At 34.4% G+C, this 25,725-nt stretch overlaps 1 protein-coding gene across 1 annotated transcript in view; it reads left to right on the forward strand.

The window, feature by feature from the left end:
• Nucleotides 1-25,725, forward strand: part of LOC118745547 (paired box protein Pax-6) — a 484,830-nt gene that overhangs the window by 309,401 nt on the left and 149,704 nt on the right. The window contains exons 4-5 of the mRNA XM_036479010.1: nt 8,108-8,281; nt 17,317-17,399. Coding sequence (XP_036334903.1) covers nt 8,108-8,281; nt 17,317-17,399 — 257 coding nt within the window. The remainder of the gene's footprint in view (nt 1-8,107; nt 8,282-17,316; nt 17,400-25,725) is intronic.

The raw sequence follows: 25,725 nt of genomic DNA on the forward strand, positions 1-25,725 counted from the left end.
ATCGCTTAGGCGGTTACAGCGCCAAATAAGAAGAAGAAGAAGATTTAAAGTAGTTTCATGTCCACTAACAACACAGTGCAAAATCTTTTTGTATTCTGAAAAAATAGCATAACATGTTAACTCTTCTTCCAAAAGTCGCTATCATACTTATTTATAAACTTTCAAAAGTATCCATCTTCTGATGAATATATGTATAGACTGTTAATGTTATCTTATGTCATGGTATGTTATGTTATAATTTTAAAAGGCTCTTATTTATCCAAATTTTCAGGTAATAATAAAAAAGATTCAATTTAAATGTTACTTGTTGTCGTAGTCGTTTTTTCAAATTTATGGGTTTCTAATTTAAAATCACATAACGCTGTTTGCAAGTGGACTACTCACATATGCGGTTTTGCATTATCACCAATTTTACGTTTAAGTTTAGCGGCTGTGGCTCCGACACTACTACTTTTCGAAAGGTTTAAATACTGATATGGAAATCATTCACCTTGCCCAAGAAAAAAAAAACAAAAGAGAATAAGTGAATGGCGTAGTCAGTTTTTGAATAAACTAAAGTTACCCACACGGCATAAAGTGACTATTTGGTACTTTTTTCACGAATTTTTAAATTTATTCGTTAGTATTTTCCAGATATTAGTAATTTTTCCAAAATTATCATTCCCAAAATTGTAGCTACTTTAATGTAGTTCTTAAAACAGGGAACAGATTTTAAATCGTATTATGTTTGAACTAGTAAAAATAGGGAAATACTTTCTTCTTATTTGGCTCTGTAATCGCCTAAGCAATTTTGGCCGAGTTCAACAAAGCACGCCAGTCTTTTCTCTTCTGTGTCAACTGACGCCAATTGGAAATGCCAAGAGAAGCCAAGACATTCTCCACTTTCCATCGCAGTGGGTGCCTTCCTCCTCCTCTGCTAAAACCAGCGGGTTGGATATCTTTTGTTTTTCTCTTGTGAAAGATGAATGAATCTATCATTTCTGTTTTTGCAGTACTGAAATTTTTTCCATTTAGTTAGAATTTCAGTGTCCTATTTTCATATTCTTCTGCCGGAGGGAATATTCGGGATTAAACGATACAAGTAAATAAAAGTACATACTCGATACTCTTCGATCGATACCAAGTAATTTTGGCTTCGGAAATTTTTCTCCAACTGTTATTCCGAATATGAAGCGCCAAAAGGCTGCTTCATTGCCAGCGAAGACCGCGATAATGCGTCAAAGTCGATATAATGCAAAGAACACACGCTCCAATTGCTCACCAAAGTCGATGTAATGCGACGTATAAACGGCCCAACTGTTCGAGTGGAAGAGGGAACTGGATGAATGCTCAGTACAGACATTTCGACACGATGTTAAGCTCACTGCGTAACTCTACAGCACTGATGGGCACCGCCTTGCCCGCGGGCAAATCTCTTTTAAGCTCTCTATACATTTTGTATAGGCACGCGCAGAATAAAAGCTCCTCTGCGCATTGCTGCTGTACAGGTTTAACGCGCATTAACATGTGAAGGCCCTTGAGCAAAATGAAATCAAATACATATGCAGGCTGAAAAGACCAGTGGGAAATACTAAAGGTAGTCGGAGTATAGATCTGTTATTGAAGAAAATTATGAAGACAAAGAGTAGGGTACAATGAGTAGGGTAAAATGAGTTGAATAAAAAAATCCTGGGAAAAAACCGCAATATTCCAGAAAATTTAAACGCCATCTTCGCTTCTATTCTGGAGAAAAGTAGATGTTAAATAGAAAAAATATTCTAGTTCGCGGGATCCTGATACCAGAAAATCTTTCATATTTTAAATGCTTTTAAGAATTTCTTTTCATAAAATTTCATCCGAATAATTTTGTTTCTATACTCTTTACACTTTCATTTGTATGTGGAATTTTACCAGGTAAAGTAATAAACAGACATTTTTTAAAATATCGTATTTCCACTGCACTGAAATCTCTAGAAAAACTCATATTCGTGGGAAGAAGACTTTTTCTCCAAAAAAATTGTTTATAAAAATTTTTTTCTTAAACGTGATTAACTTTCTTGTAATCTTTTCCAAAGAATTGTCTGTGTTAAATACATATTGTAATACTTCTATATTGTAAGGTGACCAGAATTTTTTAGCATTCCAGGAGGACAAATTCTCCACATTGAAAACACAAACATTTTTTTATATTTATATTTTAACACATAAATAACGAATAAATTTACAATTCAAAGTTTCTCTAAACACAAGTTAAACAAGTTAATAATACACTGCGTTGCATAAGTATAAGACCGCCATATATTAACAAGTTTTGACTATTTATTTTTAAGCGACTTCAAAAAAAGGAGAAGGTTGTCAATTCGTCGGAATAGTTTTTTTATATGTTACCGCTTAAGGTGGTCCCATACTGATTTGGTATAGATCCGATCATTGGATCATGAAAAAAGTCACGGTAGTCCTAAATTTTATATGAGAGTTGAAGTCGGTTGTGTTTTTTGCTTAAAAATTACTTGTTCAATCATTTAGTGTTAATTGAATTACTTGCAAAAGAAACAGCTTTCGGTATTCATCTTTCGTCAAAGTTCGATTATAATTTTGTACCAATGCTATACCTCGTTCAGCAATAGAGCTGCAAAACTATCGATAGTGACGCCATTCGATAGTATGAAACATACTATCGATATTTTCGATAGTATCGTATACTATTGTATTATATATGTAGGGGAACTTCAACTCCGAACCAGTGTTGCCGCGCCGTCTCAAGAAAATGTATCACCGACCAAGCAAAAAATGTATCTAAATGTATCATATTTTCTTTTTTTACGTATCCATCTCATAATTTGTAAGAAAACAAAACATTTTCAAGAAAAATACACAATTTAACCCATCCTAAGGACTTGGAATACATGTATATATTTTTATTTTCCATAAAATCAAACATTTATAATTTCAGTTTGTAAGTTAAATTTTTTGCGCATAAGTAATTTGCAAAGTAAGTATAATAAATAATAATTAATATGTTACATTCGTACCTGTACACTCTAAAACTGCATGTATGTAAAAGTAGGAAACTGGTTACCTCTCTTAATATGCGTACATTTAAACAAAAAATGTTTAGTGTATTTAAAGTCGTTTCAGTAAAATTCATACAAATTTCCTTAAATAAATCAAATTTAGTTTTTTAAACAGTGTATGTATTTGAAACGACACTGAGATCTTTTTTTCTTTTTAGCCGACTTCACAAAAAGGAGAAGGTTATCAATTCGGCGTATTTTTTTTTTTTTATATATGTTACCGCATATCTTTGGACCACGTTAGCCCATTACAATAAATCTTTTTTTTTTAAAGGAAGGTGTTACCTCATAGGTTGTCCCATACTAGTTTGGTTTAAATCCGATCATTGTATCATGAAGAAATTAACGATAATCTTAAATTTTTATATAAGAACTAGCAGACCCCGCGAACTTCGTCCCGGCAAATTTTTTTTTTTTTTTATTGAAACATTTTGGTCCAACATTTTCACCAACACTCCACGTTCATAATTTTCAGTGACGCATTTATCTTCTAATATTACGGTTTGGTAAATAACCTAGAAAACGTGTATATGCATACAAAGATACGTAATAGCATCAGTGCGGTATGCAGTATAAAAATCCTGTTTGTATGAGAGGTGCACTCCTTTATTCCAATAGCCCCAATTTTTCTTCATGACCATGTGACTATGAAATCTCCATACCAAGTTTCAGTACTCTACCACGAACACTTCCAGAGATATGCAGTATGGAAACTTCGGTTTGTATGGGTGGTTCCACACCCCCTTTCCCAATAACCACAATTTTTCTCCATGAGTATGCGCTTGTTTTCATATATTTCCATACCATGTTTGAGTACTCTACCGTGAACACTTTCAGAGAAATGCAGTATGAAAAATTCGGTTTGTATAAGAGGTGCCACGCCCCCTGCACCTAGCGGTATAAAATATACTTTACATCCGATTCTCATACCTACCATATATGCACAAAAAATTTTATAAAGATCGGTCGAGTCGTTTAGGAGAAGTTCGACCACACACACCGTGACACGAGATTTTTATATATTAGATTGAAGTCGGTTTTTTTTAAGAAATGAAAATAAGTGATATGAAAGAGATCACTAAAGCACCCTTTCTAGCTAATTAAAACAATTGCGCTTATACCTATTTTGGTGACATCTCTTAATATGTTCATTGCTTCATTCACAAAAAACAAAATGCTTCAATTTCACATAATGTTTTCTACCATCTTTAATGGAAATCGATTTTTGAACGAAAAAAACTTTATAGAAAATATACAATTTTGGCCTATTTAAAAAAGTATCCACATTTATACTGATCGGAAAAAATAAGTATCTCGCAAAAATTCGTCTAAACATGTATCCAATTGGATCTATTTAGATCCAAACGGCATCCCGAACAAAATGTGTAAAATATGTACATATGTACTTATGTACATATGTAAATATAAATATTGCACATATGTAAGTATAAATACTACATTTTAAGCGTGAAATTCTAAATATTTTCCTTAGTTCAATTCACAGCGTTACTTATTTAAGTAAAGATCACAAAATTTCAATGTACCGGCACTATCAAAAATAAAACTATCGATAGTACAATCGATAGTTTTGCAGCTCTATTCAGCAATATCATTAACATATTTAATACTAAGTCGTCGCTAAGACAACCTATTTCAGGGTAATTTTTTAGATAATTTAATGCCCTATATGAAAATGCCCTATGCATAGAAAAACCATTTATCTCTTCTTTATTACTTTTTTTTTAACGGGTCAAAAGTTATAAAATTTTTAATGAAAACAAATTATTTTACATGTTTTTTACATAGAAAATTTCAAATGCCCACTGACACCTTTTTAAATTGAAATAAAAATTTTTCCTTCTCAGTAAATAAGGCCATAAATTCGCCAGGTTAGTTATTTTGGATCACCCTAATATATATATATATACAAGAACAACTTGTTTACAGTAATAAGAATATGTGGCAAATTTCCCGGAAAACATCCCCCAAAAAAAGTCTTGAGTTTTGATTATGTACTTGGATGTGAAATAACACATTTTCTATTTTTTTAAGCATATTTGCGCCCAATGCAACGAACATACTTGCTTTAAGCCATCTAACAAATGCTTTTATCAAGATGAAAATTCCCCACACGCAAATATTGCCCCTGATAAAAATTATACATATCTCGTAAACAAAATGACATATGTTGGACAATAATTTCGCTAGTCTTTCAGTGTTGTAAAAGGTAATACGGCTTTCCTACGGCACCGTGAATTAGTTTGTTCGATCCTCCAATTACGATCGCGAATTATACTAAGTTCGCACGGCACGCAGTTTGCTCTCCCATTCGTAATTGGCTCTACCATTCGTAATTGGCGTCCCAATTACCCTTCGAATTACGTGATTCGCCATACAAAATATTGAGGACGAATTACCTCATTTGTAGGTAATTCAGATCCAATTACCATGCGAATTACGAACAAATCGCTGCCGTCTCTAATTTTAATCGGAAATTTATCGAACTCAGCTGTCAAAGCAAGAGAGAATAGGAAAAATCAAAACAAATAAAAGAAGAAATGAAGGAAAAACACAATAAATTGTCAAATCGAATTAGGAATGAGTCGTGTAAACGGGGTAATTCACCAAAATAATTCAGAAGCGAACTACGTAATTGGCAGTGCGCGTGGGGACATATTATTATCCCTTTCCCACACTCACATTCTAATTCGACTTGACAGTTCTCTATCTTTGTGTTTTGTTTTGTTTCCTTCGCTACAAGTTGCTAAAAATTTACAAGTTTCGGTATTAAACTATTTTCGTTCTCAGAAAAAGTGCCAGTTTTGATTTGTTAACTGGTGTCGATAAATTTCCGATAAAAATTAGAGATAATTCTCAGGATTATTGGATCTGAATTACCAACAAATCAGGTAATTCACTCCCAAAATTTATTGTGGCGACTTACGTAATTCGGGCGAATTACGAATGAGAGATCGAACTACGTAATTGAGGTGTCGTGAGAAAGCCGTATTAAATAAGGCTAAAGGGCGTTTACACTGTTCAACTCTCACAGGTGGTTAGTTGAATCAAAGGTTTACATCATTTAACTGAAAGTTGGAAAATATAAACTTGTTTTAAATACAATGATTGTGTGCGATTAGGCCATAATAATATTCAGAACGAAATTTTTGAAAATGTCATCACTGCTATAAAACTTGAAAAAGAGGACAAGGAGGACATTTTTGCTTAAAAGGAGGACAGAGAAGGAAAATATTTTTGAGGAGGACAAATCACGGTTGAGGAGGACAATCCTCTTCAGAGGAGGACGGTTGGTCAGCTAATATATTGGCAGTACGTTGAAAGTACACCCCCATATGCAGATATACAATGATAGAATGAGAAAACCAACCAGCCAATGTACCCAGAATGACCTTTGAAAACAATAAGAAATCAGGAGCGGTGCAGTAACCGTCAATATTTAAAAAAATTTAATTTTAATTTTAAAAGCAATAAAAACCCAAAAATCGTGCGGAACTGTGCTGTTTGTAGAAGCAAAAAAGTAAGGAAAATTAATTCGTATTGCGTGCGTCGGTATGTTGTACTATTTAGTTAAAAATGGGTCGTATTATGGAAAACGGGTAGACGCTACATTCCGGCTAAGATGCTGGAAAGGAAGGCACGTATCCTCACAGTATATATTTTAAGAGCGGTTATGGTGATCGCTTCAAGTGTAACTTATACATCTCTTGCTGCTTATTCAAATCCGCCGGTTACCACAAAGCTTGCACCAATTACTTTCAGGGAAAAATTGTTGGTTATTTTTTTTTTTAAATTTATTAATGTTGTTTATTTAAACCGCTCCTGGAGTGACTTGATAGTTGTTTGTTTGTAGTAGTTCACAAATATACATTTATACTAGCACAAGCAAAGATTTATTTGATAGGCTGTCTCCGTTTGATTGCGGAATAAAAACACATTGTGAAGATACCTTACTATCAATATAGAAGTATTACATATACGGTTAAATACCATTCATCATTAAACATATCGCTAGCTTAGAGTGAAAAGTTGCTAAGTCCACTTTTTATAAAAATTCATATTTTGATACAGGAGGCTAGAGAAATTAAAAATGCATCGTTTCGAAAAGGGTAAAGGTCCTCGCTTTATGCTTTCTCGTTTATATTTAAGGAAAGCAAAATTTGTTAAGTCCAAGAAAAGCTCCGAAAATTCAATAAGGTCAAAATAGTACGAAATATTTTAATAAAGATCAAATCCCTCTGATTCGTAAGGAGTTTTGCTTTACTTTAGACAGACAAAATGTTGTATTCAGAATTTTGCGAAATACTTGAAGAATATGGCTATAAGAGGTATTTTTCCTCTCCTGTACAATTTTGAAATTGGGACTTAGCTTTTGACTCTAAGCTAGCGATATATGTAGTTAACTTATGACATAAAGAACTAAATTTAACATATTTAGTTCATAACGAAAGTATCGATATGAGTAGGTATGGATACTTTAGATCCGATATTTTTCTGGTATCGATACTACTTCCAAGTAAAAGTATCGATACCTGCATGGTAACGTTTCATCCCTAGGGAAGATCTGAAATACTATTACACCCCTTTCAGACACGTCAAGTCTTGATTTCAAGTCTGCTCGTTCGTAAGCGAAGGAGGTGAGACGAATGTACTCTTCGCCTCTCTTCTCACCTCCTTCTCCTACTAACCGAGCAGACTTGAAAGCAAGACTTGACGTGTCTGAAATGGGTCTTGTAAAGTGAACTAAAGGTGGGAAGGGTAGTACTTTAGCAAAATGTATGGAGAAAATAAGGCATCTAATGTACATACATATATACATAGTTTTTCATCACAGAGTACTCGATTATAATATAATTATGGCTATGAAACTCCTGCTTGACTGTAGCTAGACATGATGGTGTTACAAGTGTGATGATTAGGTCGCTAGTTTGCAGTATTTTTTGACAAAACCAGGTGTATTTGAATGTGTGCATATATACATATTTCTTCAATTACAATATCGACAAGATCTAAATATTTGACAATTCTCATTCTAGATCTATTTTCTGGCGAGGCGTCACATCCAAACTCTCATGAAAGTACCTCGGACGGCAACTCAGATCACAACTCCTCAGGGGATGAAGACTCCCAGATGAGATTACGCCTTAAACGAAAACTTCAACGAAATCGCACTTCATTCACAAACGAACAAATCGACAGCCTGGAAAAGGGTATGTTTGCGAAGTCTACATGCATTATTAAATTTCGATGAATTTTCTTTTTTTTTAGTTATTTATAAGCTTTTATTAAATTTCACCTGTGTGTAGTCAGATCTTGCAATCAATATTTACCCAACATCCTGATGAGCTAGATACTTGAAATTTCAAACTTTGCTCAGAACCCGATGACTAGGGTTCGAACGATACTATCGGTATTGAGTGGGCATTAGGCCGGGTCGATTTGTGGGGAGGCAAAAAAATCGTCCATTGCTCTGTGAAAATCATATTCTAGGGATCAAAATAAGAAACTTTGCCGAAGGAACCATACCTCTAAAACGAATTCTGATGTCCCCCAATTTGGGTCGAACTTCTGGGTAGGGGCAAATTTTGAAAAATCCCACTTTGACCCATTTAGAGTGCTCCAATCGAGTCCAAATGTATGACCGACCCCCACTAACTTTGGAGGCCCGACCCACCGATGCCAGTGGCACACCCCCTGGAACCCCCCTGGGGGTTCACCATACAAACATTTCAAAAAATCGCCGGTTTTGCACTTTACATGAAAAAATCAGCGAAATGCCTATGTTTTTTCTTTTTGGAGTTTATTTTTCTTTTTAAAATTTATTTAGTCAGAACATATGTAAATGAAAAAATGAATTTAACTTAGTAATAGAAAAGAAATTAAAAAAAATTATTAGAAATTAGCGTTTTTACAACCCTTTTAAAACCAAGGCATCACTGTGATCAAAAAGTTTACAATGAATCCACCATCCTCTACACACAATGAGTCATATACCCAAGCATGATGTTACTGTTTTTGGTGTGTCTACTGATTTAACTGATCTTAATTTACCAACCCCTCTGGATATCTTGAGATATTATTTTTACTTAAGCGAACGTGCTAAAACAGAACAAAAAAGTTTTCCCATAAATCATTCACTATTCAAGTACAAGATAAGTTGATTGGAATTTGGGAAAAACTTGGTATGGAAATAATGCTGAAAAAAAGTGTATTTAATAAATTGAATAAATTGCTTGACAAGTATCAAGAGCAAATCAAGAGAAGAAACAACACCCAAAAATTTACAGAGTATGTAAAATCTCTGGAAACAATTTTTTACATTGGAACATTTAAATGCGATTTGAAGGCAGCTCTATGTGCATGCGGCTGGGTTCCCGAACGCCCCAAAGAGTTCATGCACGATCAACATAATCAGAGAAGACTAACAATGGATGCATTTGTGATGGAAACTGAAGAGCAAGGAGCAACGTCTATGTCATCAATGCCAACATACCAAGATCCCGATGATTCAACATACGCACCGCCACCGGTTCAAGAAGATATGGATAGAAGCACAAGTTCTCAATACACAGAGAGATACGATTGTTTTAACTTTGCCTTGGTATGTGACAGATTTGGTGTGCCTGACAGAGTAGCATCAGCATTGGGAACCGCTCTTTTGCAAGATTTTAAAATTAAAGATAAGCATGGGAAACCTCTCATCATGGATAAATCGAAAGTTCGCAGAGAAAAAGAGAAATGCAGACAAGAAGTGCTTCGCAAATGGTTAGATGATACCAATTTGTTAGCGCTTTCATTCGATGGCAGAAAAGATGATACTTTAACGATAGCTAAAATTGATGAGAAGTATCATACTAGGATGGTAAAAGAACCTCATCTTGTTATTTTAAGAGAACCCAATTCTGAATTGATTGGTTACGTAAGACTGGAACATGAAACCGCTGAATACAAAACAACCAAATTAAATGGTTTTTTCAACGATAACAAGTAAGAAAGTCTAAGTTCGGGCGGAGCCGAACATTAAATACCCGGCGCAATTATTAAATATATGTTTTCCACATTTCCGAAAGCTACCGCTACACGATATGCCGGGGTGTATCAATTTTGAGTAAATTAGCGTCCTTCAATTTCGAAATATTGAAGTTTCAAGCATTTCTGAAATTTACCGTTATATGAGAAGCGGCCGTTATTTTAGTCCGATTTCAATAATTTTCAACGTTTTGCTTTTAATTGCCAAGCACAATAACCACACCGAGTTTGGTACAAATTGGTAGAACGGTTACCGAGATACATATATGTGATCATAAGTGGGCGGTGCCACGCCCATTTTTCAAAATTTTGTCTTAAGCGTATTTCTTGGTAAAGAATTGTTGCAAGCATCAATTTTGAATAAATTAGCTTTAATATTTACTGATTTATCGAAGATTTCGCATTTCTCTAAGTTACCGTTATATGGGATGTGGGCGTGGTTATTGTCCGATTTTAAAAATTTTCGGCCATTTCGTATGTTATACCAAGGTTAACAACTGTGCCAAATTTGGAAGAAATTGGTGCAGCGGTTACCAAGATATACACATGTAACCATAAGTGGGCGTGGCTACGCCCATTTTCCAAAAATTTATAATATTCTTATTTTTCATCTAAAACTTATTGTAAATATCAATTTTGAGTGAATAATCTTCAGTAGTTACTAAAATATCGCAGTTTTCGTATTTCTGAAAATTACCGTTATATGGGAGGTAGGCGTGGTTATTGTCCGATTTTAAAAATTTTCGGCCGTTTGGTATGCTGTGCGAAGGCCAACAACTGTGCGAAGTTTGGAAGAAATTGGTGCAGCGGTTCCTTAGATATACACATGTAACCATAAGTGGGCGTGGCTACGCCCATTTTCCAAAAATGTATAATATTCATATTTTTCGTCTAAAAATTATTGTAAGTATCAATTTTGAGTGAATTATCTTCAATAGTTACTAAAATATCGCAGTTTTCGTATTTCTGGAAATTACCGTTATATGGGAAGTGGGCGTGGTTACAGTCCCATTTCGCCCATTTCCAATACCAACCTACCTTGGAGTAAGGGAAACCTACATACCAAATTTCGTTGAGATATCTCAATTTTTGCTCGAGTTATCGTGTACACGGACGGACGGACAGACGGACAGACGGACGGACAGACAGACATGGCTTAATCGATTTCTTTTTTCATCCTGATCATTTATGTATACATTTGTCTATATCTATCTCGATTCGTTTTGGCTGTTACAAACAACCGTTATGTGAACAAAATTAATATACCCTTGTGCACAAGTGCGCTCGGGTATAAAAATATATCACTGGATGCATTAATTGGAATATGCACTGACGGTGAGCCAACAAACACTGGCCCACACGGTGGAATTATACGACGATTCGAATTGCTGTTAAAAAGACCATTGCATTGGTTCGTTTGCCTTCTACACTTCAACGAACTTCCGTTTCGGCATTTGTTTGAAGCTTTGGATAAATCAACCAGCACTGGACCAAGATCGGCAACCGGAAAACAGCCGTCAAATCGAAACTTGTGAAACTCTTCCGGTAAGTTATTGCTATCACTCATTTATTATAATTGTCAACCATTTTTAATTATTTTATTATTATATATTTTCAGGTGGTGGACGGCTTCCAGAAAATTGAGTTGAAAAACATGCCCCCCGCTCCAGAAAAAATTGAATTTTCCACCGATTCGAAGTACTTATACGACATGGCCCATGCAATTTCTAGCGGCGTGGTTCCGGTGGATCTGGCTAACATCAAACCAGGGAAAATTGTACATTCTCGGTGGCTCACCAAGGCCGCTAGATTATTGCGATTATATGTGACAACGGAAAATCCAGATGCAAATTTAAGAATTCTGGTTGAATTTATAATTAAATGTTATGTGACAATGTACTTCAATATCAAGTATTACAGCTCTGTCGTGTACGGCAGTGCATTATTTTTCAAGTTCATTGGTTGGTCACGATTTCTAGAACCTCGTTTACGCAAAATTGTCAATCAAGTAATTAAAGATAATTCATATTATGCGCATTCGGAAAATATCTTGTCATCAATGTTGTTTGATGATAGCAAGGAAAAGCGCGACTGTGCCATCAAGAAAATTCTACGCTATCGAACCGATGTTGACGAGCCAATGGAAGTTTATAAAAAACCAGATATAAACTAAACAAGTTATACGGAAATGATCAATTTGAATGATATAAATATCGTATTTGAACCACCATTCACGCGAAGCATTCCGTACGATACATTGAAAGAATATTTAAATCAAGATGATCCACCGTTTAATGATCCAAAAATTCCATCACACATACAAGGAACGGAACGACATGTTCAATTGCTAGCTAGCGTTTCCAAACGGGTTATACCGGAAAATGTAGAGGCTGTTATAGCGACGACATTAGAGAGCCGTGCGAAATTGCCCAGACTTGAAAGTAAAAAAGACTTCAAACAATAATTTTTTTTAGTTTCTTTTCTATAACTCACTTAAATTAATTTTTTCATTTACATATGTTCTGACTTAATAAATTTCTTAAGAGAAAAAATAGATATTATTATAAATAAATAATAAATATTATTATAAATAAATAAATAAAAATAAAGAAAAAACATAGCCATTTAGCTGATTTTTTCATGTAAAGGCCAAAAATGGTGATTTTTTGAAATGATTGTATGGGGAACCCCCCAGGGGAGTTCCAGGGGGTGTACCACTGGCATGAGTGGATCGGCCGTCCAAAGTTAGTGGGGGTCGGTCATACATTTGGACTCGATTGGGATTTTTCAAAATTTGCCCCTACCCAAAAGTTCGACCCAAATTGGCGGACATCAGTATTCGTTTTAGAGGTATTGTTCCTTCGGCAAAGTTTCTTATTTTGATCCCTAGAATACGATTTTCACAGAGCAATGCGAGAGCCCTAGTGAGCATCTATACTAAGGGTATACAAATGAGTATTTTAATACTCGATACCTTATTTGGTGGTTTTACTCGATACTTTGCAAAGTACTCGTAGTATCGAAAACTTTTTAAAAAACACACTTTTTAAATTTTTTCTTCCATTGGCAACCCAATTTTCTTTGCTTATATGCAAGGTTCATAGAATACTAGGTTACGACATCAGCCATGGCCGCCATCTTGATGACGTAGATGGCTCAATTTTTGGAGTTGCCAGATTTTTAAAAAATTATCTTATAAAAATACACTATTTTAGTCAAAAATACATCAAGTTTTCTTCAAATATGTGTAACCCTGATATTTACCGTTCGACAATTTGCGTTGAAGCTTGTGCTTTTTTCTGCGTATTTGATTTTATTTAAATTATTAAAAATTTAAGTGCGCTATTTTGATTGCAAAAATTACACTGAAAAAGGTAATTTAGGTTTTACCGTATGCCTAATGATGAATTGCAATTTCGGTAGCGAAATTTTGCCAATTTTGCTCACTTTCAAGAATAACATCACCAGCAAATTTCAATAAGCATTCGATTTACATTTCATTTGTCACTATTGTACGAATATTATTATGTTAATCCAGTTTCACGTGAAGTTATAACATTTTATGTTGTTATAATAAGCTTTGTCACGATTTTATATCAAAAACCCCCATTTGATTAGGATTCCTAAAATATGCTATACGGCAACTATATTTTCTGCGTTTTGTGTACTCTCCATCTTCTTAAAATATTTCAGCCAATCAGAACTCAATTCGCAACTACGTCATTGGAGGAAAACAAATTTTTGACAGTACCATGTCGTAACCTTCTATTTTATGAACCTTACTATCGTTCAATTTTGTCCATCACTTAAAATAAACTGAAATTTTGTGTAGTCTGTTGCATAACAAAAACCAAATAAGTTAAAGTTTAATGGCCTTATTCGTAAAAAATAAAGTAGGTTTAAAGAGCTTAATAAATTGACATTTTTTAGTTTATAAACCTTTTTTATTTTTTATGAATAAGGCCATACAACTTTACGAAATGTTCACGAAAATGCAGAATTTTTAGAAACCTTTTGGGTATGCAGTTTTGTAACCTATTCAACTTTACGTGTAGCCTACTACCGTTGACTTTTAATTCAAACTTGCACACTATTATATTAAAATTGAATAGGCTACAAAAATGCACACCCAAAAAGTTTACAAAAATGTTTAATAAAATTTTATATTCGTGAAAGTATATATATATATATATATATATATTAGACTGCATCACCAAAAAAAGTTGCGGTTTTTCCGCCGGGATTACAAAATGTATTATATTTTAAGACGTCCACCAAAATATTTCGGAAAAATATTAAGATTTAAGCGAGCTGTACCGATTTGAAATTAACTCCAAAAATGGAGTTTTTTATGAATACGAATAGTTTCTTAAAGAACTTTTTGAAAAAAGTCCCCTCATATGACAAAACAGATTAGGCTTAAAAAATCTGCTTAAAAATATTTAAAAATCTTTTCAACGGAATCGTAATAATGAGATTTTTGATGCTGTTTTTTTACTTTATTCAAAGATTGATTTACGAAAAACTTAAATAACTGGGCCAAAACTATTCTGATTTAGACTTATGGGATCTTGGTAGAAAGGTATTTGCCCACTCTTTTTATTTGTATGCAAAAAAAAGTCATTCGTGTCCCATTTTTTTTTCAAATACCAACACATCTTAATTCAACTTTGAATTATGTTCGTTCAGCCTATCTTTCTCTTTCATCCTTTGAATCAGCTTATTAGCAAAGAAATTAAAAGGGTGAGAAAATGCCTTTCCAATGATATTTTTATTTATTTTTTTTTAATATTTTTATGTAAATTTTTTAAGCTTAAACCATTTTGTCATTTAAGGGGATTTTTTCAAAAAACATCTTTAAGAAACTATTTTTATTCATAAAAAACTCCATTTTTGGATGTATTTTCAAATCGGTCCAGCTCACTTAAATCTTAATATTTTTCGGAAATATTTTGGTGGACGTGTTAAAATATAATAGATATTATAATTCTAATGGAAAAATAGAACCGATTTTTCTTTGTATGGGGAGCGATGCAGTCTAATAAGTATAAAAACACATAAATCGCAGTGCACTCTCAGATTACTTACACACAAAATACATACACACACATGATAAGATCACAACAGCACCCCTTATGCTACTAAAGACTTTAGGGGTATTCTCGAAGTCTCGCACCATGCACCGATTGCACGAAATGCAAAAATACTATTCCAAATTTCGAAGAGTACGAGAGCACCACATTGCAAAGTTGAAGCATGCATGGGTAGCAAGCAGCGAAATTATGTATCAAATACAATAACAAGAGACAGCAAAAAAAAAATGAAGTGAGCGAGATGAGAGGAATGAGAGAAATATGTAGCAATTGCAACAACAAAACAACTAGTACAGGGTCGCATTTATCTTGCTATGCTTTTTTGCAAAATATATACCTGGGTTTCGATCTGGCATATCTTGCAGCGATAGGAAATGTTGTTTCCGATGTATTTTGTTGTGTGTTTGCAAGTTATGCAATCCATGCAATCCGTGCTTTGCAAGATTTGGGGAATACCCCTATAGTCGTAGAATGATTGTATACTCAAGTGCAAAGATGTACATGGAAACAATAAAATATTTAGAGGATCAATGCATTAGTCCCTTATCTCATGTAGATAAAAGGGCATATTTACAGATACAAAAATAAATATACGCACTTGACAAGAACATGTTAAGTGCAAATGCAGCAATATCGATATGCACACCTAAATAAATAATCACAACATACATCATACATGTAAATATATACATACATACAAACTTCATTTAGTACATCAGGAGCTGTAGAAATTAAATCACGTCAGAATTAAAATAAATTCTCATTTGTTAAGAATAAACTTGTTGTCTGTCTTGTATCACCCCCACCCGAGGTAAGAGATATTAGATACACCTACAAGTCTGTACATACCGAATATATCATTACCACCTTAACGAGTAACAGTAATTTTCTCCCGCGAAAAGTGCATACGTTTTATCAAAAGTTCAATAAACCTTTCTACCATGGAATTAACAAATGTTTATAAATAAAAGAACTTTACGTCAGCTGATTCGAGAGTAATTTTAACCAGAAAAAGAATAAGGGTCGTTCGAAGTTGAAAGTGTTACCGAGTTACCAGATATCGAATTAATACATTAACGAGGATAGTATGAATACCCTTATTGTTTACATATTTTTCTATGCGTTTTGGCATTTCTCTCTCGCAATTGCACCAAGATGACGTCACGCAAAAATTACGCTCAAAAATCCTCCCTCATAGGCGCAATCTTGTATTCTATCATTCTTGGGCATCATCGATAACTTAATATGTATGCGCTTCTTTTGTGGTGGAGAAAGGCAATATATTTTATCATTATTATTCTTAAGCGCAAACACTTCCATGCCACATCAATTTGGAACCATTCAGTAGCGGACCTCGCTCTGAGATGACAACAACTCTATGCAATAACCACCGTTCACTGATCATATCGAAAAAATCGGTGAATAAACTTTAAACGTTACAAATGACTTATGAACCAAAAGAGATTATTGTGAGGTATCAAGGTCAATATGGCATCAGTTAGATAGGAAAGAGACTAGATGTTCTTAACCTCAACAGCCCTGTAGTAATAGTTCTTATCAGCTCCACGACAGGACACAGTTATTGCATTAATTCTCCAACAAATTCCCTTTGTAAAAGCTGCCGCAATGAAAACGATGGGGAACCATTTCACCACTTTCTGAATCGATGCCTGTATTGGAGGTGATTCAAATACCAAGGGTCACGCTTCTTCCCCAGTCTGATAGTGTTATCGAAGGTTGAACTCTTGGTCCTCCTTAATTTATTTTGTGATAACAAGTGGATCAGCAGGTTAATGCCTTGATTAGTCTTTCTTTCCTCTTTATAATCGAACAATTGGGATTGTGTCTTCTCCTGATACTCACTCACAGAGGGCAACCACAATGGAAAACCATGCCTGCAAGTGGAAGTATGGAACTTTTTATACACGCCCTTTAAACCTTACCTTACCTAGGCTAGATTTTTAGAGCTTAAGGGTGTGCCATATTTGACAGATTCGACGAGGTTCTAGAACATGGTGTACTTTCTAAAGTATCTTTTTAAGATAGAAGTAAAAATTGCTTACACATATGTATATATGTATGTATATGTACTATATGCATATTTATTTCTTTGATTTTTGCAGAATTCGAGCGGACTCACTACCCAGATGTATTTGCACGCGAAAGGCTAGCAGAAAAAATTGGTTTACCCGAGGCACGTATTCAGGTTTGTCTTTTCATTTTTATTTTGACTTTGAGTGGCTACTTTTGAGTTCTTGCTTTTTATTCTCATTTCTGTTTGATTTATTTCCGAGTGTTGAATACTAATTAGGCTAGTATGATGAGATGCGATATACGGACTTGGACAAAAAACTAATGGCACGACATTTCGGCCATATTTCTTTGGTTTATTTATAATAATAATAATAGTTTGGCGCTTACACATATGCTAGTGTTTGACCGAGCTTCTCCTCTGATTTGCGGCGTGCGCCTTGCTGTTATCACACAAAGTGGACAGTTTACGCCCAGTTTTACGCCGAACAACGATTGTATTTTTATGAGAAGCTGTTTTCAGGCAGAAATACAATCGGATGTCTGCCATTAGCTGCCGACTGGCGACCGCTGTTAAGAAAAAACCGTGTATGGATATCAATAAAATGGATATGGATATCAATAAAATTTCCAGGGGTTATTTCTTAGGCATTTGGTCTCAACATAGGCTACCAAATAACTCGCTAGGTGGCACAGGGGCCGATATATTTAGGAACCCCGTATTTATGGTCTGATAAGGCTCAAATTCATGATGTCCGGATATTACTTGCGAAGTAAAAGATACTTTTGCAAATAATGGTGCTGATAGTTCGCGCCGGAGTAGGAGTTATTTAGGTTTATGCTATACGAATTAATTTTTTAGATGGTTAAATGAATATATGGTCGAGACATTCATAACGGGTATTCCTTTTTGGGAACATTTTCGAGCTTAATTTATATGGAATAGATGCGCAACACCGTCTGCAAAAAAATTTTAAATCAACGCGGGTTCTTAGCTGATTCTAAGATGCTATTTATTGTACTAATGACTGATTAAATCTTTTGCGTTGGACATGCAAAAATACTGTTGAAAACCACGAACGATTCATAAAGAAAAAAATTCTTATACGTATAAGGTTAAAACGACTGAAGTGCAGAACCTTCCTCATACATAAATAGGCCAAGCATAAAACCGCTGTGATATCATACGTAATACTAATCGTTTTCGATGGTATTAGTTTTGCCGATAGTCTTATTTCCACCTGTGAGACCTCTGCAAAAATATTTCACTTAAAGCGTGCGTAATCTTCTTCTATGATCTTGTAACTACAACATTGGTCCCGGATAAGTGCGTTCTCTTACTTAAACACCGTTAAAATGGGACCATTGATATACGTATGTATGTACCTACCGTGCTGCCTTCTTACTAAGATGTGGTCGAATCTTTCCTTGCAAATACGTTGCTTTCGATGTCCGGGCTTCCAAGCAGCTATATTAATTAGCATTCAGTAAGAGAATTCGCATTGTCAATGTGTGAGCGGAAAGCTTTTCAGGCTTCCCGACTGCCACGAAAAATAAAGATTCGTTTGTACTCTTAGATCTAAGAGCTCGCTCCGTGCTGCATCCCAGATGAAAAACGTTTCTTCTTCATACATCCGTAGTCCGTTGATGTGTCTGGGATATCTGAATGGCCGAGGTTCCCTTTATCCATGAACTAGCTTCTTTATGTCTTGCTGCTTCAAAAACGGGCACACTGACAAATTTGATCAAGCGGATCGCATTTAGAGTGCATTCGGGCGTGAGAGAAAAGGGCGCATACAAAATTTTGTACTTTACATTTTTAACCTCATCTTTCATTTAGCCATGTAAACAGTAAATTCGTATATTATGAGCAGGTCCGAAAAGTTTACGGTTTTGCTTGGAGTTGCTTATTTTGCTTATTCAGGGTTTCCAAGCCTAATTTTAACGATCATGCTTATTTTGCTTATTTCATTGTATAAAGATAAGTTCGGACCTTTTAAGTAAAGAGTCAAGAAATAAATTGCTATTATTTCGTTTTACAGCCTGCTGTCTCACTTTTTCCTTATGAAATAATGGAACATGGATGGCATATATTTCTGTTGAAAACAAGGTTACCTTTTACCCTTCACAAACAAACTTTAGCAAATCATTGTAGAAAGCGTAGCAAATTTCTTAAGAACTTCGTACTGCTTAAGGAAATTTGGCTCAACACATTTTTCTTTACCGTTTCTTGGGCTTTTTATTTGTAGAACTAAAGATATGTTTACAAATAATAAAATAAAAACAGATTTGGTTTTTATTAACCCGTAACTTTAATTGCATTTCTGCTTGGATACAAAAATTCAAAACCAAGGGTTGGTCTCTACGGGAAGGCATTGTGTTTTCTTTTATTCCTCAAGCTAAAGAAATGTTTACAAATAATAACATAAAAACAGATTTGGTTTTTATTATCCCGTAACTTCAATTACATTTCTGCTTGGATACAAGAATTTAAAACCAATATTTAGTCTCTACGGGAAGGCATTGTGTTATTGAAGAGCATAAAAATAATTTATCCCAAGTGGAGGATAACGAACATTTAAAAAAAATTAAAACGACCAGCGCAGATCTCTTTTATTTGAGAATATCAAGCAACACACATGGGCATACCCATTGTTATTTTTTTTATCCTTGAAATAAACTGAATAAAAAACAAAACATTGAACTGCACTTAAATTTTGTTGTTTTGGGAGAAAATTCGCAAGCATATTTACCAATGTTTTAGTGCTTATCTAAGCGCTTAAAATGGATTTTTTTTTGCTTATTTTCTTCGGCCATGATCATAAGCAAAGCGCCAAAGTAATAGATACGGAGTTTATAAATATCCAGCGCCTGAATTTTTTCAAAAGCATTTCTTATCTTAAAATTAATACCCAATATTATTTTCAACCAGATCAACCAATAAATACCGAGTTTCTAAATATCTCGACTCCAGGGACTGGATACTGTAACTGTGAGAAAATGTAGTGTACACCGAACGCAAAACTTATAGCCAGGATCAGGATTTTAAGGCATTGGGTCGTATCTGTAAACAAGTTACAGATTTACACGTTTCATGTCTTCCTTGACTAAAAATATAAATTTTGTTTTTGCCTTTTTTGATTATATTTACTTTTTCTGCCTTTTTAACGTCATCTCTTCATTTTCATACTTCTATGTCTTACAACACTGGAAATCGTTCCTTCATCTGATTGATTGTTTTTATTCACCTTACGTAGGAAGGACATGGTGAATTCATATAAGGTGATGTACAGGCGAAATTAGATTTTCGTACTGATGTCATGATGTGTTTATTTACGTTTGTTTTGTTCTTGTTGCCATTGGGGGTATAATTGGTTAGTGTAGTTTTTTGCTTTTATGCCGGTGCTGCCACCTTAAATGGATTCGCCTGTGGTGGTGAGTTTCCGTATTTTGTTTGTAAGTCAAATATTTGCGAATATTTAAAATGCCTAAGGCCGATTGTTACAATTCCGTGAAAATCCAGGGCTATATATTGCTGAAAAATCGTCATTTTACCTTTAAAAAATCGTAATTTCGGCCAAAAAAAACGAAAATTTTTGGTTATAATACTAGAAGAATTGGAGGAAAACGTACATTTGACTGCTGTGGAATAACAGTAAATAAACACGACAAAAAACACCACAACCTATTACTTAATTGTTAAATAACGACGAATCGAACGAGCTTTGAAGTGGAGTTTAGTAGCTGTAGATGTGGAGATGAACTTTAGTTCTTTCAAATCAATGATTCGCGATAATTGCATGAGGCCTGCAAATTTTAAAATGCACTTCGTGGCATTGAGCTACTATGATAACACAGCCGAGTAATCATAGTAAACTTATGTGCAGAAGTCGAAAAAATTACAGCCGCACCAAATTTTGATAAGTTTTAAAATATTTTTGTTGATATTGAATTTTGGTTAGTTTGTTTGTAAAAATATAGTTCATTCTTTAAGAACATCCGTGTAAATATAAGTTTAAAGGGAATGCCACACGAATGGTCATTTGCCCAAAATTTGGTGCAAATCTATCCCAATTGTGTGAATACCCAAATATTTTTCTTTATCCCAATCTCGAAAAATAATTTGTACAAATTTTTCATAGAAGATCGCTGTATTGTAGAGCTGGAAAACTATCTATGGCACTATTGATAGTACCGATGGTTTGCCTTTTATTGCCACTATCGACACCATCGATAGTGTCGTTTTTAGGTTGTTAGTATCGATTGTTGTAGCCGCCATCGAAAGTCTTTATGACTATCGATAGTTTCTTCTCTATTTCCACTATTTCATTAAAATTTTAGCTTTATTGGTGCAAAGGCTTTTTCGTTTAGATACATATGTGTGGAAGTATGTAAATAATGCGAAAAAGTTCATATAAAAGTGCAACCAGCGGCTACGATCGGAGTAGATTTACTCCGATTTCTCTTTTAAATTTAAAATCTACTCCCTACTCCATTTGACCTACAATATGCTCCGATTTTTTTACTTTTTTCCATTCACATTAAGAATATATTACAAAATAATTAAGTTTTAAAATTTTTGTTCAATAACTTCTGTGGCACCAAGATTTTGTATAGCAAGGTGGAACAGAAGTTGTCTATTTTACTCTTTAACCTTTTTTTGCGGAATCACTTTTTTATTTTCCAAAGCAAGGGACTGATTATGGACCAGAAAAATGTTTTGGAAAGGTGTATGTTTAGCAATTTGGCAGAGTATAAGCTGGCATTAGCTATTTTACCGCGGAGATGAATCTCATTAAAAATAACATATAAAATGTCCTATCTTTTCTTATATCTAGTACGTTATACATATACATGCTTTGCAATATTGTGATTATATTTGAAATTTATGTAGATATAAGCAAAATGATTAATAAACTGAAACTGAAAAATACAGGAACAGGCTTAATGTCGAAACAATTGAAAGCTTAATGTTCGCAAGAACTCTTATTAACAAAAGGTCAGAAATTTATACGCCGCACAGTGGTCGGATAAGGCATGTTTTACCCGAAAAGGCCTATTTTTAAACTGTGATAAATTAACTGGAGTAAAGCCATTCTTATTCAGAAATGTCTAGCGAACTGAAAACTGGTTAGTATTTTTAATAATATGTGCTGAGCAAGCCGTTGAATCCATTTAATTCAATGAGTTCGATCGTGGCTTGTTCTAACAGTTATGAGTTGATAGCTTTCTTAAAATTTTTTTTAATGGAAACTTTAAATTACAACAGTAATTGCTGGTTTGGTGTTACTTCTTAAAGATGGGAAATGATGATTTCATATGAAATATTACATAATAAAATTTTGTTCCCAAATTATGAATATCTTAATAACACGGATTATTGTTCAAGAAATATTTTTTTTAAAAAGGTATAACTAATTTGTAGGGTCGAGTAGGATCTTCATTCCATTATCAAAAAGTAATGCAAAGGGTCCTTTAAGGACTGGCGGCCACTTTTATTACACTTGACCAACTTTAGCAGTTGTTCCAAATAACATATAAGGATTACTTTAAGGATTTATGTAAAAAAATAGCCGCGCATACTCGTGCCAAAAAGAGCGGCGGCCATTTTGATTAAAAACGCGGCTTATTTTTCAAGAAATATTTTCTTCAAAACGGTATAACTAATGAGTAGGGCAGAGTAGGATCTTCATTCCTTTACCAAAAAGTAATCCAAGGGGTCCTTTAAGGACTGGCGGCCACTTTTATTACACTTGACCAAATAACATAAAATACTAAGGATTAATGTAATTTTTCCATATATATAGCATCATATTATTTATAAGATGTGGCTTGACAAACCAGAAGTCAATTTTCAAAAACCGAAAATAACGAATCCAATATAGCGTCCAAGAATTAAAAAAATACTGATTTTTCATGAAATTTGGCATTTTGAGGTTCTTAGGTTCGCTTATTACAAATTTCAAACTAGTTTTAGAAAATTCAAAATCCAATATGGCCTTCGGGATTTAAATAAATCATTGAATTTTTTTGAAATTTGCTATTTAGAGGCTCGCATTCATGGCAAATTCGAAGGCTGTTATCGGAAGTTATCGTTACCGAATATTACGCCCTTCCTTACTGGACACATCTGTCATTCTTCTGTGTCCAATATGGCGTCCAAGAATTTAAAAAATTACTAAATTTTCATGGCATTTGGTATTGCCTTTGGTATGCCTTTGCCAGTAGGGCATTTTTCTGAGGAAGCCCAGGATGCTCGCAACAAAGACTTCAGATGGTATCACGAGCTTTACACTCGAAAAATTACCACGAAGGAATCTAACGAAGATTTATTTCGCATGTTAATTATAACGTCTGATCCTGTTATATCCAGTATGAGACGACCTCATCTTCGAAAAGCAGATGCCATTTCCGAAGAAGTTATCAGTCTTTTGCGTGAACCAACTCAAAACGCATCAGTTTTTGTTGAAAGTGACAGAGATGAGTAAAAAATTTTTCGTCATTTCTATTTTAGTTTGTTGTCTGTAATATTAGTAAATACAGGGTGTTTGGTATACGCTTGAACATACGTGAACTGGTGATAGTTGGGGCCATCTGCTAGGTTATATATATATTTTTTTTAATTTCTCATTTACAAAATTCAAACCTGAATAACGTTAACTAAAAATGAGAAAACTTTGGTTTAGGAAACCACCAATTTGGTATAAAATAAAAACAAAATCTTAAAAAGTTATTTGTACTGAACATATAGCAGACGGCCCAACTATCCCCCATTTATAAATATAATTATTGTTATTAATTCATAATTTGATCATAAATTCATTTTAACCTTCAGAAGACACACTGGGGTGTAAGACACCCCAGTGCAAAGCCTATTTTTGATAAACTTTTTCGTTATGTCAATAAAAGCTAACCATGCAATTATATGATCTTGTACCTTTGAAAAATTCAATAAGACATTTCATTTTAAATTTATTTTATCTAAATATTTCCAGCGTAATATATGCAAAAAAAAGCTTAAGCTGTGTGTTTTAAAAGCAACATTTCAATTGGGGTGCAATTTACCCCAGTGTGTCGTTCACGTCAAATAAAAAAGGTGTGTCCTCCGAAGGTTAAATATGTTCGATCTAATACAATAAATCAGTAATTTTGCTAAACAAATATATTTTGTTACTCAACTAAAAATGACAGTTGATTTGACAGATTTCAACTGAAATAGTGTAAATGTAATATAGAACTCGCGAACAGTGAGCCTTAAAACCTAGTACGTTTACTTCTTGGGAAATTCTTCTTATTTTTAGAGAAATTGACAGCCCATTCGACAGCTGTCAACCCTCAAAGCAGTGATGGGCACACCTAAATACTTTTGTACTTAAAGTACCACTTTGGGTACTAAATACACAAATACTTAGTATTTTGAGATTACTAAATACCCAAGTACTATTTACTTAGGTATTTTGGAACTTATTTTGGATTCATGGGGTTTTCGGGATTCTCGGGAATAATTTCGGGACTGTTGGGACTTTCGGGACTATTTAGGGATTTTTGGGGCTCGTGTGATTGTCGGGAGTAATTTAGGTATTTTTGGGACTTTCGAGACTATTTTCAGATTTCTGGGACTTATTTAGGATTTTTGGAACTTTCGGGTCTATTTCGAGATTGTCGGGAGTAATTTCGGGACTTTCGGGACAGTTTCCAGATTTTTAGTAATTTTGGACTACTTCGGGATTCTCAGGAATAATTTCGGATTTTCGGGCGCATTTCGGGATTTTTGGGACCTTGTTTTAGATTTTTGGGACTTTCGGGATCATTTCGGGATTTTCCGGACTAATTTAGGAACTATGGGACTTTCGGAACTATTTCAGGATTTTTGGGACTTTCTGGACTATTTCATAATTCTCGGAATATATTTCGGTATTTTTGGGACTTTTGGGGCTTTTGGGAGTATATCGGTTTTTTTTGGTCTTTTTGGATTTTTGAGACTTTCGGAATCATTTAAGGGTTTTCAGGAGTATTTCGGGACTTTTGGAACTAATTTCGGATTTTTGGGACTTTCGGGACTATTTCTCCATTCTTGGGATTAATTAGGAATTTTGGGATTTTGAGAGTTAATTCGGGATTTTTGGGACCTATTTTCGGATTTTTGGGACTTTCGGGCCTATTTCGGGATTCTCGGACCTGATTTCGGGACTGTTGGGATTTTTGGGACTTTCGGGACTATTTCGGGATTCTCGGAACTAATATCGTGACTGTTGGGACTTTCGGGGTTATTTAGGGATTTTTGGGACTCTCGGGACTATTTCGGGATTAAAGGGAGTAATTTGGGTATTTTTGGGACGTTCGAGACTATTTCCAGATTTTTGGGACTTATTTAAGATTTTTGGAACCTTCGGGTGTATTTCGAGATTGTCGGGAGTAATTTCGGGGTTTTTGGGATTTTTGGCTGTATTTCGGAATTTTTGGGACTTTCGGGATTCTCGGAACTGATTTTGGGACTTTTG

This window comes from Rhagoletis pomonella, unplaced genomic scaffold (genome assembly GCF_013731165.1).
Source record: "Rhagoletis pomonella isolate Grant_MI unplaced genomic scaffold, Rhpom_1.0 Rhpom_scaffold_00009, whole genome shotgun sequence".
NCBI classification, from domain to species: domain Eukaryota; kingdom Metazoa; phylum Arthropoda; class Insecta; order Diptera; family Tephritidae; genus Rhagoletis; species Rhagoletis pomonella.